At 38.5% G+C, this 18,789-nt stretch overlaps 2 protein-coding genes across 2 annotated transcripts; both read left to right on the forward strand.

Annotated features, from left to right (window-relative positions):
• The first annotated feature begins 5,352 nt into the window (after positions 1–5,352).
• On the forward strand, positions 5,353–15,766 carry LOC149956254 (uncharacterized). Its single transcript, XM_090166818.1, has 7 exons — positions 5,353–5,485; positions 11,036–11,085; positions 12,213–12,317; positions 14,021–14,053; positions 14,532–14,576; positions 15,440–15,484; positions 15,680–15,766. Exons 1-7 carry the CDS (start codon positions 5,353–5,355, stop codon positions 15,710–15,712), a joined length of 444 nt encoding a protein of 147 aa, XP_090022944.1. The 3' UTR covers positions 15,713–15,766.
• An 870-nt stretch (positions 15,767–16,636) lies between these two features.
• On the forward strand, positions 16,637–18,440 carry LOC149956255 (uncharacterized). The gene is made up of 3 exons (XM_090164677.1): positions 16,637–16,702; positions 16,768–16,811; positions 16,879–18,440. The coding sequence occupies exon 3, from the start codon at positions 17,035–17,037 to the stop codon at positions 18,310–18,312; it is 1,278 nt and encodes a 425-aa protein (XP_090020803.1). The 5' UTR covers positions 16,637–16,702; positions 16,768–16,811; positions 16,879–17,034; the 3' UTR covers positions 18,313–18,440.
• The last annotated feature ends 349 nt before the right edge of the window (positions 18,441–18,789 follow it).

Here is an 18,789-nt window from a genome sequence, read left to right on the forward strand (position 1 = left end):
CTGCGTACCCAGTTCCTTAGAATCAGGGAAAAGGTTTTTCCAATAGCGCCCTCTTTTTGTCATTGGGTGTAGTATAGATTTTTAATCGGCCGGGATTCGAACCCGAGCCCTCTTGTAAGCGTTAAAGGATAAATTTGCGATTGCGTTGATTTTTTTTCGTTAACGCTCACCGTCGCTACGTTTGTTAAGGGTGCGTATACTCCAACTCCTTTTTATTGAATTTTGGGACAAACCGAGTGCTGAGTGTTATGGCAACCTCTCAACTTCCAATGGCAAGGTTTCCACCAATTGTTTACCGTAATCGTCTTAGTTTCAATATGCAATAGCATCGGGCGGGAATCAAACCCGAGCCCTCCTACATGACAGGCGGGTGTTCTACCACAGAACCACCGATAAATGTTACAGTTCTTAAGCGGAAGCGTTTATTACAAATTCACAGAGTATTAAATTTCGGGTTTTATTAAATTAGAACGAAATTTCGTGTTCCATTTAAATTATTGCATTGAAGATATTCAAATGTAGCGTCTTCTCTGTTGATTAAAGAGAATGCACCGCTCAGGTTTTGAACCCGAGCCCTTCTACATGGCAGCCGAATGTTCTACCACAGCACCGATACATGTAACATTTATTTGAAAATTATAAACTCAGCTTTATAAGAGATAAGAGGGTTAAAGGGTAGAACCTGTGGGTTTTTTGTTATTTATTTACGAGTTTTATTATCGTCTTTAAAAAAGTTGTAATAATGCAAAAGCGTTTATTTAACGTGTATTGATGTAAGAGCGGTCGTTTCGTCAAGTGGCTCTCTGTGCATTGTTGATGGTAAGGTTTTTGCTTCTTGTTAATACATTTGGTGTGGATATTTGGATATCTACGATTCCTAATGCAGTCATTGATTTCCTGGGTGAGAAAAATAGAAATAGCCTCTGTAGATATTTCTTTCATTAAAATTTGCTTCGTATTATATTTAACTGATAAACTTGTTCTGTAAACAGGGTTAAATTCAATTGTGCATTGTTTTAGTACGTCTAACTCGCTGTTGTAACTACTTAATTTATATTATTCTGAATAAATTAAACTCGGTTGTTTCGTCTCAATTATTTAAATTAAAATTAAAATTTTATACCGGGCGGGATTGAACTGGGATTACGTTTTTAGTAAATAACTCTGAATTGCGGAGATATATCTTTAAGGGTCATCTCGAGAGATTAATACCACTAGGGAAAATTCTACCGAGGAGAGGTATATTTTGGCTTGCCAACTTGTTTATTATGACTTGAGTTTGATCATTCTATCTATGCCAGAGAGCTCCGCTACAAAACAGCAACAGGTTAAGGGCCCAGCACGCTCCCACTGTGCCACCTCTTCTGGGATGACCATCTAAAACTCCAGTCCTCAGTATATCCTGTTTTTCCTGGTAACAATGATGGACAGTCTATCTCGTCAGGACGTCGACAAATTGTTTGGACCAGAAAACTGGAGGAGCTGGAAGCGACAAGTCACTGATATTCTAGTTATGAAGGATGTCTTTGAAATCATTACTGGTGAATGGACTGAACCAACGCTGACTGTATCTCCGACATCCGCTGAAACACTTGAATATTCAGTTCAGAGGAAGAAGTACCGAGCTGCGTTCAGTACCACCCGAAGCATTATTTGGTCTACTCTGTCCACCAAGGTTCAGAATATGACGACCAACTGCGATACTCCAAGTGAAATATGGAACCAGCTGCTCGAGATCAAACCGCCTCCAGAAGCTGTTAGCGCAAATCATGAGAACAACGAAGTCAACAGACATCGATATGGCCACCCATCTAGCACAGATGCGTTCCTTGTGGGCTGACATTGTGACAGCCGCCAACATGGAAAAGAAAATATCGTTTGACGAGTGCATTCTCATCGCTTGCATTTTCGAGTCGTTACCCCAAGATGAATATCGCGAATTCAGCATGCTGTGGGACACGCTACCAGAGGAGAAACAGACCGTGGCAGAATTGGAACGTTTACTGATTGGCCGATCTACTCGAGATATGAACAGTTTCGAAGAATCGTCAGGACTCTTAGCACGCCGAGCCTGAGCACAAGGTTCAACCAATTCTGAAGGACGAACCTCAAGACGCAAATCTCGACCCAAATGCTATAATTGCAATAAACACGGCCATTATGCGAAGAACTGTCCAGAACCAAGGAAACCATCGAATAATACAAGCAACGAAGGAGATACTGGTAGAGGAGGTAAAAGCGGAGGTCTATTTGCTGCAAATGGCCTGGTCGCTCGAACGGCGGCAAATGACGTTTGGTACTTTGATTCAGGAGCAACGCAGCATATAACGAATGATGCCACGAAGTTTATTCGGTTCCGTAGATTTGAAACACCGGAAGCACTCCAGGCTGGAAACAAAGCCGGGATGTCAGCTGAGGGGGAAGTTGATATTCAAGTACGATTTCTCGTCGGAAAGACGGTTCACGACGACTTCATCCATAATGTCTGGTATATACATGGTTCAAAGCTTCAGCGACTTCATGTGGTCTATACGAAAAAAAGAAAAATAGACTCAAGCTTCGTTTACCTGGGAAAGTAGAAAGCTTATATCGTCTGGATGTTACGGTTGATCAACCATCAGACTTCGTTCATCTGGCATCTGATGTCAAAAATAACCTAAACGCAGATCTTCAAGTTTGGCATGAGTGCCTAGGCCATCAAGATAAACGCTATGTAACCAAGACACTGAAGAGGCTTGGCTATCACGTTATTGAGCAAGAGCCGAATAGGCATTGCGAAGGATGTATGTACGGCAAGATCACAGGACATAGTTTTGGAACCCGTCTGAATAAGGCTGAAAAACCTGGCGAACGTATCCACTCAGATCTCTGGGTACCGTTGATGCAAGGGAAGGAGTGTTATCTCCTCTTCAAGGATGAATATTCCGGCATTCGAGTCGTTTATTTCCTGACAAAGAAGTCTGAGGTGGTTGACCGTTTCAAAGAGTTCCTTGCTCTGTGCAAGAATCACGATCATACCGTCCGGGAACTGGTCACGGACAATGGTACTGAGTACGTCAACGAGGAGTTCCGTCGCATCACGACAACTGAAGTTGGTCTCAAACAACGCACTTCAATGCCGTATACTCCTGAGCGAAATGGTGTTGCTGAGAGGGAAAACCGTACGATAATGGAATCTGTTCGAGCAATGCTTCATTCAAAACCTTTTTTGCCTCTTAAACTCTGGGCTGAAGCCGTGAATACAACAACGCATGTCCTCAATCGTACAGCGCCGACACGCACCCCGGATAGGACCCCATACGAACTGTGGACCGGGAAAGCTAATCCTTCCATTAAACACTTCCGGGTGTTTGGTACCAAATGCTTTGTTCACATTCCAAAAAACCAACGGAAAAAGCTGTCGAAGAAAGCGTACAAGGGTTTTCTTGTGGGTTACGAAGACAACGCTGATGGCTACAGAGCTGGATGATGTTCTGCGATTTCGAGATGTGAGATTCAGTCCGGAGAAATGCGTGTTGGATACCACCATTCCAGTACCAGAAGACGAGTTCAGTCAGGGCGAGCTGTTATCTGAAGAATCGGACAGCGGAGACGCAGATTCCTCACTAGTTGATGTAATTGACGACATGACTACACCAGTCAAACCTCGAGATGACTTGGAAACCAAACCGATCAAATCACGGGATGATGTGACAAACAGACCAGTCAAACCGCTCACCACAACGGATGGTCCTGTTCTTAGAGATAGCTCAACCCTTAAGAAGACACAGCCTTGTAATGCTTGTCTTCCGAGAAATAAAGTATTCTTGGCTTGCGACGTGTTGCCACAGTCTGCGAAGGAAGCACGTTTCACTTCTGATAAAAACGAATGGGAAGATGGCGATGGCAGAAGAATTGGCATCCATGAAAAAGCACGGAGTCTATGAGGTCATTGATCGGTCACGTGGTCACAAAGTCGTGGGAAATCGATGGGTATTTCGTATCAAGACCGGAGAAGATGGAATCGCCACGAAGTATAAAGCTCGGCTTGTAGCGAAAGGTTTTTCGCTGGTTGAAGTAATTGATTATGACGAGACTTTCGCTCCTGTTGCGCGGTTTCAGACAGTCCGATTATTCCTTAATGTCGTCGCCCAGAAACGGCTCCAACTACGGCAGTTTGAAGTTAAGACAGCTTTCCTTTACGGAAACTTAACCGAAGACATCTATATGCAGCAACCTGAAGGCTTCGATGACGGAAGTGGTCAAGTGTGTTGACTTGAGTTTGATCATTCTATCTATGCCAGAGAGCTCCGCTACAAAACAGCAACACCCAGACTGTAATTCAAACTTCCCACCACGCCCGTGTCACCCTTCGTGAAAATCCACTGGGTTGGGGGGGGCGGCGAAGTTTGTGGTTCACCTGACCTTAAACGCCGTAAATATACGTAAAATAACGCGGAAAAAGGAACGACAATTGCGACAACTTAACTAGCCAAATCCCCCCCGCGTCGCTAAAAACGACTAGAAGTTCCGAGAAAAGTTTGAAGAGAACGGCGTATCTCGGTTGGTAAAGACGTCGGTTATTGCTATAACGCGGCCAGCAGCTATCCGAGTTCGACTCCCGGTGTCGTCATTAATATAATTTATACAAAAAATTATTTTTCGCAGCTCCATCTACCGTGTCGTCGCTTTTCCACGCCAAACAAACAAACTACAACACTTAACGACATTCCATCCATAGCAATAGTCCCACTTCGATATATATATATATTGATTTGGAACTAACGAGCGTGGCGCTGAACTCCTACACGTTATAGTACAGTTTATAAGGGGAAAATCCTTGCTCGCGGAATTTCGACGAATGTGAACAGCGCGTAATCAAAGTTGGCCGTGCTTAAATAAACATATCAAAATATAACCAAACGATGTAAAGAATTATATTAAAATGCAAGTATTTATCACTATTTATAAAGTCAAATTTACGAATAACGATGAAGAAATACTAATAGCGACTGCTTTACCCGCTACCTATCTAGGTTTCAGTGACGGACCAAAGGGGGCGTAGCGATAGTTTTTGGTTGCGAATGATCGCGCTCGCAAATAATTATTTAACCGCGTCAATCAGATGCAAAAAAGTCAACGACTTTCTATTCAGAAAACTCGGACAAAAAGGTTTGTAATTGCTCAGCGGAGGCATATTTTTCAGTTTTAAGGGAAAAAATTGATTGATAACTCGCATTTTATTTGATTAACGACCTCTTGTTTCAACATAGAAAGCGTCTACTGTTTGGGTTTAAAAACCACGAAGCGTAACATTTTATTTCACATTCTTCCTCTTAACGTTCATTAATTTGAATCTCGAATCGATTTAACATGAAGTACTGTTTCGTTATTTTCGCTTTAATTTACCACTTTTCATCCGCCGCTGATGATAAAGATAAATCTATTGAGGACAAAGTTGAAGAATTGAAAATGCTGGTTCTGAAGTGGGGTGCCAATGCTTGTGGTATGATCAAAGATAATATATAGTCAAAGATAATATATAATGAAAGATAATAAATTATCAAAGATAATATATAGTCAAAGATAATATAGAACTCCGTAGCCTAGATTCGAATTGAGAGAGCTTTCCGATTGACGGTTTTGTGACGAAGCGATTACCCACTTCCGTCACGTGACCTGAGAAATATCAGCCTCAATCGGTTACACCATAAGTGTATAATATTTTTACATAAGTGTGACACTTCCTTTTCTTCACATGCGAAAGTTTTACTGAGAGCCATTCATAAAAAAGACTGCATTACGGGCTTCGTCGCCGTTTTGCGTCGGCTTGCTAACGCGTCACACGTACATAGTCTTTGACAGCCAGATTTTCTTATTGTGATGACGTCACTCCGTTACTAGCTCTCAGTAAAAATTCTCCAAAGTGACAAACTTATGGAATAATATTATAGACTTAGGATTGCACCTATAGTTGGTTACCATGGGAACTACGGAGCTGAACTTTTTGGAGTTCCGGCAGGAAGTGGGTAAATGATATTGACTACGAGCGATTGGGGATTTCGAATCTAGGGTACGAGGTAGTGATGTAAGTCGGGTAAATACCCAGTGGGTAGGGTATTTTTAAATAGGTATTTACCCGGATATTTACCCCATGCCCGGGTTAATACCCACAACTAGGGTTTTTATGATTGGGGCTTCAGATAGTATCGGGTCGAGTGGTACTATCTGTTATCCTCCTTGTCTACATCTTTTGCTTTGTTTGGGCATATTAGGTAGGGCAATTTGGGCAAACTAAATTTTTTAAATGCAGTTTTATTTTAGTCAATTTTATTTCTAGCCTGGGAGTTATTCAAAGATAAAATAAAGGTGTTGTATTCAAATATTTCTGTAAGGAGTACAAACATTTTAATGTCAACAAAATGACAAAGCATATCAGGAAATGTTTTAATGGCCCAGATGAATTTAATAAAATAGTTAATTGCTCATGTTACTGTTAGTGTTAAGCCTGGTAATAAAATAGTCATGATGCGGAGTCTGAGGAGTGCCAGGGGCAGCAGAAATTGAACTTTCAAGTGATCGTCCAGAAAATGAATAAATGATATTTAATAATTATCTCATATTTTATTGCTACTATGTAAAACTTGCAAAAAAAGTAAGAAACAATAATTAAAATTTAATATGAGCATAAGTTGATGTGTTTATGGGTTTTTCAATAACCGTACTCTTAATTGAATAAATTAAAAAAATTAACAAAGAAATTAATGGTGTTTATAAACACCTGGGTATTTATGTATTTTGGGTATTTACCCGGGTAAGTACCTAAGGTATTTACCCTGCGTTATAAATACCCGGGTACTTTACATCACTACTACGAGGTCTATATTGTCTTTGGTATAATAGAATAATTTATGTTAAAATATGAGACGTCTTCAGCTACGTCATGGATACATAAATCATTCTACACTTCTGGTAAACGTGATTCCTATTAAAGCTAAGATTACGACGTCATCAATTTGTTTAAACTATAGTGTTCGCCGATATCGTAATCTAACCGATACTGATACAATACCGATATTTTCCTATAAATGTGTAAAGCCAAAGGTAAGGCTTAGGCGCTATGTGTTTTTTTGGTTTTGTTTTGTTTTTTTTTTGAGAATATTGGTTTTAAAATATCGGGGAAAATCAGAAAATATCGGTATCGGGTAAAATCGGTAATTTAGACGCCAAATTGCGAGTAACCAAATCAAATACCGATATCATATCGATCTCGGCCCATCACGTACTAGTTTAAACGTAAAAAAGGACTTAAGTTTTAAAAACTCTCATAAATAGATTAATATTATTTAAACCAATTTTTTATTTGTCGTAAACTTAAATTTATATGGGAGATTTATTTGCTCCCATTCATTTCATAATACGATAAACAAAAGTTGTATTTCGATCAATTTATTAATATGATATCCACAAATGGAAAAATAATAGTTAACCATATGCGTCTCTCAAATTAAATAGCGTATTAAAATTCTCCAAAATAGTCTTTTCCAACCCTTATAGTTGTAACATTTGTTTGAAATAACTTATGACTGTGAATTTTTTTCCACATTCTAAATTCGCTAAAATCAATCGAATAACACAAATAAAAACCCAGGGAAGGTAATTTCGCCGCCAGGGGTCGCAGCTACAAACTTTTAGTGCTGCGTCACTCTCCGTTTTTCCCTTATTACAAGAACATAAATATTATTTGAAACTGATTTTTTTTTGCCAAAATTTGGGCTCTGAAACACTAGTCATTTTGGAGAAAAAAATGCATACAATAAGTATGTCAATTAGGAAAAATTATCACCGAACTGATTTTTAGAGCTATTTCATAATCTAAGTATAGCTATCAGCACAGAGCCGCTAGTGTCTAAATATGCCTAAGGTGAAATATACCACTACCGAGGACGATAACACAAAAAAGGTTTGGTCGGGAAATTAACATTAAATAAGTTTCATACTTATTGTTATTATGAAGAAGCAAAGAAATATACTGGCTACCTATTAACAACACTTTAAGTCATGGCTTGTACAAGGATCTGATGATTATCACCAAAAACGTAGGCTATGGCAAGTTTGACACGCGAATTTTCCGCCACAGCCTTACAGCTCAAAAATATACAACGTTCACTACTTCATCTAGCGATGAAAAATGTAAAGTGAGTCAATAGTTATCAAGATGTCAGAGCTTTTTCGAAATGTCCCTAGCAAAATAGAGCACATAAAACACTGTTTGGATGCGCTGTGTGGTTATTTCATTGGGATTTTTAAGTATTATAACGTCCATAGATGGCGGTAGTGTAGATAAATATACTTCGAAAAATATTTAAAGAGTGAATAATTGTCTTAAAATAGGTTGAAAGTGTGCAGGAGTAGCCTAATATAAACAAACCGAGCACTGTGAAAAATGGTTTAGTCTAAAAGCGAAAGTTGTGTTTTCCCACTTATTAGTTAGGCTTAGCGGAGTAAGGTTAGCCAAACTTAGGAGCGAACACGAGGCCCGGAAAAGACACCCGCTGTCGTTAGAATGTCACAGTAATCGGATAAAGAGAACCCGACCATGCTTCTTATGCCACAGGTTATAGGCGATAAACCAGAAGAAAGGGAATCATGTCGAATATGTGAACAAATTTGAAATTCCAATAGGCGGTGGATTCAATGCTAATACGTGTGGTGGATGGGTGCATAAGTCCTGTGCAAAAATATCAGACTCATTGTCAAGCAGTTTCAGGACGAACCAAGAGTTGTGTTTAATTGTGGGCTTCTGGATTGCCTAAGCAAAAACGGGAACAAGTTCAATACAAACCCGACTCATAATAAAGTGCAAGACACAACTTTCCGCTCAAAGAATACGGACCCAACATTAATGACCACAGTACAAGCAATACATGGAGATATCGGGAAGGTGCAGTCGGAAATTACGGGAGTTCGAGATGAAGTAGCGAAGGGACAAACGGATCTCAGAGCCACCATCACAAAGCTAAATACGGAAACGAAAGCGTGTGCAAAAGCTTATACCGACGGCCAAATACTTCTGACAGAAACTAAAGGGCAAGCAGCACTCTGGACCGTCCATGTCGATACCGAAACCGCGGCCGTGGCAAATGCAGGGGATGTCTCGATACAGCTGGCAGATATACTTTAGGAACTCAAGGCGGCCACACAAAGGTTGAATACCCTTTAGACCGCCGCTGAAAATCCTGTTCCGCGCTCTTGGCCGATGAGAGCCACGCGTAATCGAAGTACGAAGAAGGGAACCAAACGTACCCCTCCTGCCCTGCAACCGGCAGATGAAACTAGACGCGACAGCCTTATACTATTCGGGGCTACAACGGATGATGCAGTAGATGCTGGGAAGGCTCCTGAGTGGTTGGTGTCCAATTTCATTATCTCTGTTCCGCCGAATCGCTGCAAATCGATGCTTGCTATAGATTCGGAAATAGAAAAGAGCTAGAGGGGCAGCGAATTTTTCTCACAATTAAGGATCAAAATAAGGGCGGGTGGCAAAAGGGACCCCCAAATGAGAGAGCAAAAAAACGACTGGAACCCTCCGATGCAACCAATGAAGAAGCCGGCAGTACCACGTTGACACCCCATATCAGAAACGGGAGTCGGGTCTCCCCTTGTCAATAGATCCATGCCATAACCGCCATCTACACCCAACCGTAAACCAATGCATAACCAGACGAGGGAAGAGGAAAGGCTCTAAGGCGACCGATGGATTCTGACGCCTCGGTTTCTGGAACATGAATGGAGGTCGAAACACTCTGAAGTGGCCCGACACCATACAGACGATGAGGGACCACAGTTTGAGAATACTGGCGTTAACAGAGACGAGGCTAAGGGATTTTGAGACCCCACTGGCGAATCTCGACACGGAAACTTGGAAGGGCTTGAACCGAACAGGAGATAGCAGAAACGGCGGTGGAATTGAGGCGTTAACACCAAGGGAATGGCCATGGACTCTCACGGTATAAAAAATATGTGCAGAACACCTATGGTTGCGAATAGCGGACAAAAAGGATCGCGAACAATTATATCTATACCCCAAAGCTAGGAAAACCGGGAAGCCGAACCTTATAGAAGCTTGTGGTAAACAGTACTATCAACGGAAGACAGTGGTTCAATCGATCCTTACAGCCACGATACGTTTCATCAATCACCGAACGGTTCAAGACATGCGCAAGGCAGGTCGTCACGCAGTTAAGAAATTCTGGTGATTATCTCATCGCGTGTCCCACTGTGCCCCTATCGCGCCTGCGCTAGTGAGCCTCCCTGAATCAAAAGGGACCGAAAGGAGTGGGTACAGTACTGAACTGATCTGAACTGGGTAAAGATAGAGCAAAGATGATTTTACTGCAGAGCGTGGTGCTATCTATTAATGGCAAAGGAAGCTAAACTTTGCTCGTAAAAAGGAGGCCCTTGGCTTCAAGTATCCCCATAATGTAGGGGTCTCCACTTGCCCCTTATAAACGCCACTGATTATGAGACCCTTACTACGCCACTGTCGGAACTACTCCTTCTGCGTTGAAATTGCAAGTCATCTCCCCCCTGGCTTAAGGTGTTTTCCCCAGTGGCGGCGTAAGGGGGGTGGGCTAGGGGGTGGTCCGCCCCGGGTGTAATTAGTGGACTTTAACCTAAATTAAAATATATAGTTGAAATTATTATAATTTAAGTTATTGTCAGATTTACAAACGAGCGAAGAGACGCGAGGGTTACGTTTATGTCCCGCCTTTTGGGTAAAAATGTAGCTTAAGCATCTTGTTTTTATTTCGACGCTAGCGACATCTTCTGAAAAAAAGCTACTTCACAATAACCATTATCCCTAAACTATTCAAGTAATTTGTCTCCATTGAAATAGTTTATATGATTTAAATCCTTTGTGTTTTTTTACTAGCGTAATTTAAGTATTTATAGTTAATAAGTGAAAATTAAAAAGGTTGCCCCCTTTTGGATCAGAACAGTATAAATAACAGTGAAATATCAAAATATAGTTATTTAATAATTTTCAATTTAGACGCAGCTGAAAAGGACAAAGCTTTAAAATGTTACGACATGCTCCCCGAAGTAGGTACTTGTTTCTTTAATAGTTTTAAATCAATTAAAGCATTACTTTATCTCGTAATTTTGAAGAACGATTTAATAATTTCCAATAGCGAAATTATCACTTTCAAGCACTATTTCATCATTCATTATTAAACGCAATTTAATCACTTAATTTACGATTTAATCATTTTAAAAATTTTGTTTTCATTCGGATTTAATCACTTTTATTTGCTCTTTAATATTTATACATGCAAAATTTCAGAATTTATTTAAATCACGTGCAATGAAAACATTGGCAGATGTTTCAATAAACTAGTACATAATTGAATAAAGCAGTTGTTATGATAATTTCTCTAATAAACATAATTTTTCCTTAGCGTAGATTTTACTTTTAGCATTATATTATTACAAATTGCATACGGTATCAAATCAAAAGCCCTTTTTTTTATATGTCGTTATTTTTCACTACAAAGACCCGCCGAGAAAGTAATAGTCAACGCCAAAAATTGTATTAAATCTAACCGATATATTTTTGCATCGCAATTAATAAGACTCGTTATAGATTTGTATTCTTCTTATAATTCTTGTTGTGTTAATAATTTTCGTGTTTTCTTTAAAATGGTGGGCTCCAAGAGTGGACTATGATTACCGTGATGATGCGAGGTGGTACATTGTATTTTTGATGCAAATAGGTACGGATTAAATTTAACACTTAGAAACCAACTACCCTGATACAGTACTGCCCGCCGTGTTTTCTTTAAAATTGGTGGCTCCACGTTTTAGCACGAAACAAGTGTATTCGCAACTGAAAACATTTGCTACGCCTCTTTGGTTCGCCATAGAAACCTAGATAGGAATCGACTAAAGCAGACGCTAATAGTTTTTCCGCATCGTTATTTGTAAATTTGACTTTATAAATAATGATACTTACATTTTAATATAATTTTTGGCATCGTTTGCTTATATTTTGATAAGATTATTTAAGAAAGAAATTCTTATGACTTTTTAATTTGTGTGTAGCAAACCTTTGAGAAGCTAGCGCTCTTCCACCCCTAGACTCGTTTCGGTGGCGAATAGTTAAAACCAACACGTGTGGAGCCAGATTAAACCTCTTCGGTGTTAATCAATTTCTTTTGTAATTTTTGTAGCAAGGCATTAAGTTTGTGAAGAAGGCTTTGGTGGATGGAACCGAAAAACCAGACACCACGTCCATCAACGACCTTCTGGCGAGCTATTGCGAAAAACGATCAGAGGTATGGGTTTCCAAGACTAAGGGCTTATTCGCAAGAACTTACATTTTTGTAAAACATTGTTGGCCAACAGACTCGAGTCACAAACCGAGTTGCTCCGTGCGAATTGAGAAAATATTTGCACAACGTGTTGGCCACACAAACGCTCGTGTAAGCCAAGTTGAATAATGACGCTCTTACTTGAGTAGGGTAGCTTTGCATTCTTGAACGAGGCACTATGACATAATAGTACGTCACCCATGCGTTTTCGTACAGATACCGAATTGCATACAAACATGGCAGCCATGGTTAAAGCTAGGAAGTGCAACTACCATATGCACGCTTTTATTATGTCATCTATTGGCAATGATAGAGCCGACAGCTGCTTTAAAATGTATAATTTTATAGCAACAGTCGGCTCTATCACTGCCACCTGTATTATGACAAGGCCTTTGTTATTAGAGATGGCAATTAAACTATCCGATTCTTCGAAAAATGACTTTACTGGAGAGCGTGGTGCCATGTATTAATGGCACAGGAAGTTAAAATTCAAAATAACGAAACAATAACGTCGTCAGAGAACCATTGTAGAGTATTATAATTAGACAACTTATACCTCTAGTTAGTGTACTTTAACCTTAATTGTATATCCCATATGAAATATATTGTAAAAAATTACTATAATTTAAGTTATTGACAATTTAAAAAACGCGAGGGGTACTTTTATGTCCAACCTTTTGGGTCAAAATGTAGCTTAAGGATCTTGTTTTGATTTCAACGCGACAACATGAATGTATTAATTTCTACCATGAATATCGAACTGCATCATTACCCTCTCTATCAACTGGGGCGAAGATGGGCGGTGCCTTTCTGCGTTTTACGTAATCACTTGAGCCAATCAGGACACATGTGTTTGTCTTGACTCTACGGTTCATTGACTCGATTCACAAAACGTTTCCGCCTTTAAACCGGCGAAGAAAATTACTCTTGATTCTTAATAAAATACCTGTTTTTTTCCAAAATTACTAGATAATCATAAAGAAAGGAATTTATTATTAATATTCTTACCGCTTTTCGTTAAATCAAAAAGATGTGTATTAAAATATTATAAATGCAATTTCAAGGTAAGCCTTGGCCCTGAAAGCTAGACAAGTTTCATAACGTCATAATGACCAAACTTCTCCCATCCTAGCGACTGAGGCTAGACTACCTAATAGAGTTCGATATTCATGGTTGAAATGAATACATTCATGGCGACATCTGTTGAAAAAAGAGGTACCTTAATATTTAGATGCAAATGTGAAATTTGTGGAGTTTGCGGTGTGCTTTCGCCTCGCAACAAGAGGAGTACCGGGTGAAAATACGGAATAGCTACTGCTTTGAATTTGCAAGTTGTGGAGGATAACGGTAATAGTGAGTGTATGGAGCTGTTGGCTCGCGTGTTACCACCCTCCTACGTGCTGTATTAATCAAAGGCACTGAAAGTCTCTCGATGACTTGGGCCTTAGCCTAAGTGTTTTTTAAATTGTATATTTTGATGAAGTGAGGTATCCATCTACCTTAAGGAAGGTTAACATTAATTTTTAAAACATGAAAAGGGTCAACTTCGACCGAGATACAAGTTGGTTATTTTCCTTTTCAAAAATCAGTATAGCATTCTTGTAACTAGCTAGTCAGGTCTTATAATATTTAGCACTGTTTTAAGACTGATCTTTTTTTTCTTCCAGATCAACGAGAAGTTGGCGATAAAGTATGCCGAGGTAAGTTGCAATACGTTTCAGATTGTTGATTTAATTTACTATCCTTCACATTAATGGATATTATCCATTTCTTGGTGTACCTATTTTATGTAAATCAGGGATGCTCTGTTTTAAAAATTCCGAAGGACAAGATCCCCAATTTCAAGGTCGTGATGGTTCTATTTATCCTATTAAATTTGTATTCTAATATTTCAGAATATTTTTGAGATAAACATTTATGAATGTCGAAATCACAATTATCGAGGTCGTGATCGTTTATTTTATTTATTTTTATATAATAAGAATGTTGAAATTACATTTTTCAAGATCGTGAACATTTCATTTATCATAATATATTTTTATTGAAGGACCACCATTTCCAAGGTCAAGATCACCTCATTCAAAGACGAGATTGACAAATACTATAAACCGCCCATTTGAGCACCCCTGACTTAAATAAAATCTAATTTTGGGAATAAAATTTCCTATTTCTTGACAGGAATGGGCTGATACTTCGGAGGATAAGAAGAAAGCAATGATTGACGTAAGTGTGAAAAACAAAAGCATTTAATGGGAGTATAGATCGAATTTCACGTATTGGACGTTAGCGGCGCTGCGATCGACTCGAGGGGGTAGTCACTCCTGATATCTGTGTACACCTGATTTCTGATTTTCGAAAAACATTAGTCTATTTCCAGTGATGTTTCGGTGATTTCCATTGATTTATCACACGTTCTCGGTGATTTCCATTGATTTATTACACGTGCTCGGTGATTTCCATTGATTTATCACACGTTCTCGGTGATTTTCAATGGTTTTTCGGTAATTTCCAGTGTATTATCACACTTTCTCGGTGATTTCCATGGGCTTTTCGGTGATTTCTAGTGATTTATCAAACTTTCTCGGTAATTATCACTGGTGTTTCGGTGATTTCCAGTGATTTATCAAACTTTCTCGGTAATTATCACTGGTGTTTCGGTGATTTCCAGTGATTTATCACACTTTCTCGGTAATTATCACTGGTGTTTCGGTGATTTCCAGTGATTTATCACACTTTCTCGGTAATTATCACTGGTGTTTTGGTTATTTCCAATGATTTATCACACTTTCTCGGTGATTACCAGTGATTTTTCACAATTTATCGGTGTTTTCTACTGGTTTTCGGTGATTTCCGGTGACTTTCTTAAGCGATTTCTCGTAATTACCAACGATTTGGACACCTGATTACTAAAGTACCCCTCGCATCGACTATAATCGTGACCAACATTTGAACGAGGGCTCCGCCATTCGCAAAATTCGCTTTAGCGAAAAATTATTTTAGAAAACACGAAACTTACTTTAATTTTTTCGGAAAATAATCAAACAAAGCAATTTCATTGATTTTTTCCTTTTTTTTTCTAATTATAGGAGGCGCATAAACCGGAAAACTACGAAAAATACATGAAAACTAGAGTAAGTGCTATAAAGTACTTTGTGCGATTTTTATTGCAGTCGAATAGATTCTACGCAGAATATGCATGTAATGGGAGTAGTGCGTGATCGTAGATTCTCTTTAGTGTGATGATTTAAATTTAAAAATAGATTCTCAGGTACATAAACATAATCCCTAAGTATAAATTAATACATTATTTATTTCCTCTTATTCAGGATTGCGTTATGGCTTTAAAAGATCAAGAATAAAGATACCGAAAATACTAAATTGCTATCATTCGTGATGAAATTGGCATCAGGCTGTTTTAGTAGTTTTTGTAATAAAATATTCAAACAAATTTATTATTTGCGTTTCTATTTTTTCGCATGCAGATAAAGAGTTGAGTTAAACGCACATTTTAGTTAGGAATAGTAAGAGCACCTGCAAAACAACAAGGATCTCATACCTTATTTAATTTGCACCCAAACTCACATATACTTTGAATTTTTCATGGAAAAACTAATCTTTCTCTGATTAAATATTAGTCCTTGGTTGCGTATTAGTAAATACAGGGTTGCCAAGTTAGTTTAATAGCAGAATGAGGATGATTGATATCGTTAGGTAACGTTACAGAGTTCAAATTTCAAATTAAACCCGCAATGTATTTATTAAAATGAGGCATTTATTATTAGCCCTTATTTAAATGGGGACACCACCTTTTTGTACACGCCATGATCGACTATTACGGCTGTCTATAGGTACGTAGTACATTTCCTTTGCACCTAAGTACAGCTAGAAAAGTATAATTCAATTTTTCATTTTCTAAATGGCCAGGCAAATTAAATTAAGGTATATTAACACTGAATATTATTATAAAAAAATCACTGCAAGGTTAGCGACAATGGCGGAAATAGATAGATATATCATTTTCACCGCAAATAAAAAGAAAGTGAAAATTTTTATGCAAGTAGCTTTTGCAGAAATGTAATGCACATGTTTCTACTCTTTTAATTTAAAGGAATTTAATAATTACATTTTCATAAAATCGTACGACAGATGATTCTTGGGTTTATTACGTTTAGTCTAGTCCAATCTTATTTTGCTATTCGTCTCTCTTCTACTTAATCTTCAGTAACTCTTACTTAAGGCAGTCTAACATTATAAAGACGCGTGTGTGCCGGTTGCGTGAAGCTTCAAAAATTATGGATTTACTACTTATTTGCCAACTTTTGACCAATGACAGGTTCAGATTTGATTATGTGAGTATTATTTTTATATGAAAATTAACGATTTCTTATTTAACTTTTCTTAAATTGATTTACAGATATTAAACAAACACAATGTACAAAATCGTGGGATTTTCATTTTGTTGGTTCAGCAGGACTCGCGTATGATTTAAAACATGTTTCAAACTTAACTAATTTGTTCTATGTAGCACACTGAAATTTTTGTTCTTCCTGCCAAGATTTAACTCTCTTCACCAATGCAACAGATCGCGATTATTTGAGCTTATGCACAATTAGAAACGTAGAAATTGTTCGTACTGGACCATTTTTGCTCATAATTCAGTACGTTTGCCCTAAAGTACTCCATGGCGGAAGATATTGATTTTGATGAGCCAACCTTGAACCTCAACAACCAACTCCCAAAACCGAAAAGAAAACGGCGTTCTAAATTTACCCCAAAATTACTTAAATGCCCAAAATGTAAGTACACTAGCAAAAACAGCGGACATTTTTTAATTCACCAAAGAATTCACAGTGGTGAAAAGCCATTCAAGTGCAAGAGCTGCAATCTGGCATTCTCCGATAAAGGAAATATGCAAAAGCACGAAATAACCCACTCTTCTGAGAGACCTTTTCAATGTAATCACTGCCATCTCTCCTTTGGAACAAAAAGAATTTTAAATATACACTTGATGCAACACACGGGTGAAAAACCTTTCGTCTGCCACATTTGCGAAAAGGCGTTTAGACAAGGGGCTCATCTGAGAACCCACAAAAAGATGGTTCACCAGAACGGTGAAAAACGCTTTCGATGTGCGATTTGCAATTACGCGGGCTTACGACCTAGTGATTTGAGAATTCATTTGCGAAAACATTCTGACGAAAAACCCTACCGATGTGGACGTTGCACCTTTTCTTGCAAACACGCTTCTGGTTTAAAAATTCACCAAGTTACGCACACTACTGAGAGACCGTTCAAATGTTCTAAATGTTTGTTGCGGTTCAAAACAAAGAGGCGTTTGAAACTCCACGTTCCACTTCATACGAGTGAAAAACCTTTCACGTGCGATATTTGTGTTTTTGCCTGCAAAAGTAAACGTTCTCTCATTGATCATTTAAAGACCAAAAAGCACGCTATGAACAGTGCTGGACAAAAAATAGCCAAATCACATCGTCGTCGCCGTCAACTTTCCAACGTTGTAGTTTGTTCACCTTCTCACGAACTGACTGATAGGTGGAGTTATAATTGTAAACCTTGCTTGGTAAAAGTTCAAAGATTGACTAAGGAACAGATACTTGCTCATATGCAGAAGCGAAAGCTGAAAGATAACAAATTTAAATTGAAAACCAACACCTTAGTTGACCTATTTTCAAATGAAAATCAGAAAACGTCCTTAGTGGAAACCTTAGAAATACCTGCTGCAATAAGCGGGGTATTACCGAGCGATATTAAATTGGAATTTGATGACAACGGTCTTTTCTTAGTGAAGGAAGAACCAACAGAATTTGGCGAAATGGATACGTGGTATCTGCACTTGGACGAAAACGCTGTAGTTGACAAAGCAATTAACATCGACGCTTACCAGGAGCTCACTGATATTAAGCAAGAAATTATCAATGAAAATGCACTTTTTGGTGTTTAAGGAAAAATTGTACCTCTTATTATAAAATTTCGCAAAGCATTTCATTGCGTTATTTTAATTGACAGGCTGGAATTTAAGGAAAAATTGTACTACCTCTTATCGTTAAATTAAACAATTTTAAGCTTTCATTACGTTTGTTCATTATTTGTGTTTCGCCGTCTATAATTCAAGAAAAATATTTTAACATGACAATAAGTGATAATAAGAGAAAATTATCACGGAATTGATTTTCGGGTTTATTGTGCAATCATGGTTTAGCTCTCAGTACAGAGCCCCCTAGTGTTTAAAACCTAGTGCAAACAGGACCGTCTTTAACTTTCAGGCTCCCCGTGGGCTAATAATAATAACAATCAGCTAGGCTAATACCCAAGGCACCACCTTGGGCCTAAGTCATCAAGCGACTTTTAAAGCCATTAATTCAGGTGGCCGGGTTACACTGCGTAGGGAGGTGGTGGAAAACCCTTCATGCCACGCGAG

This window comes from Leiobunum rupestre, chromosome 2 (assembly GCF_980474605.1).
Source record: "Leiobunum rupestre chromosome 2, qqLeiRupe1.1.hap1, whole genome shotgun sequence".
Classification (NCBI taxonomy): domain Eukaryota; kingdom Metazoa; phylum Arthropoda; class Arachnida; order Opiliones; family Sclerosomatidae; genus Leiobunum; species Leiobunum rupestre.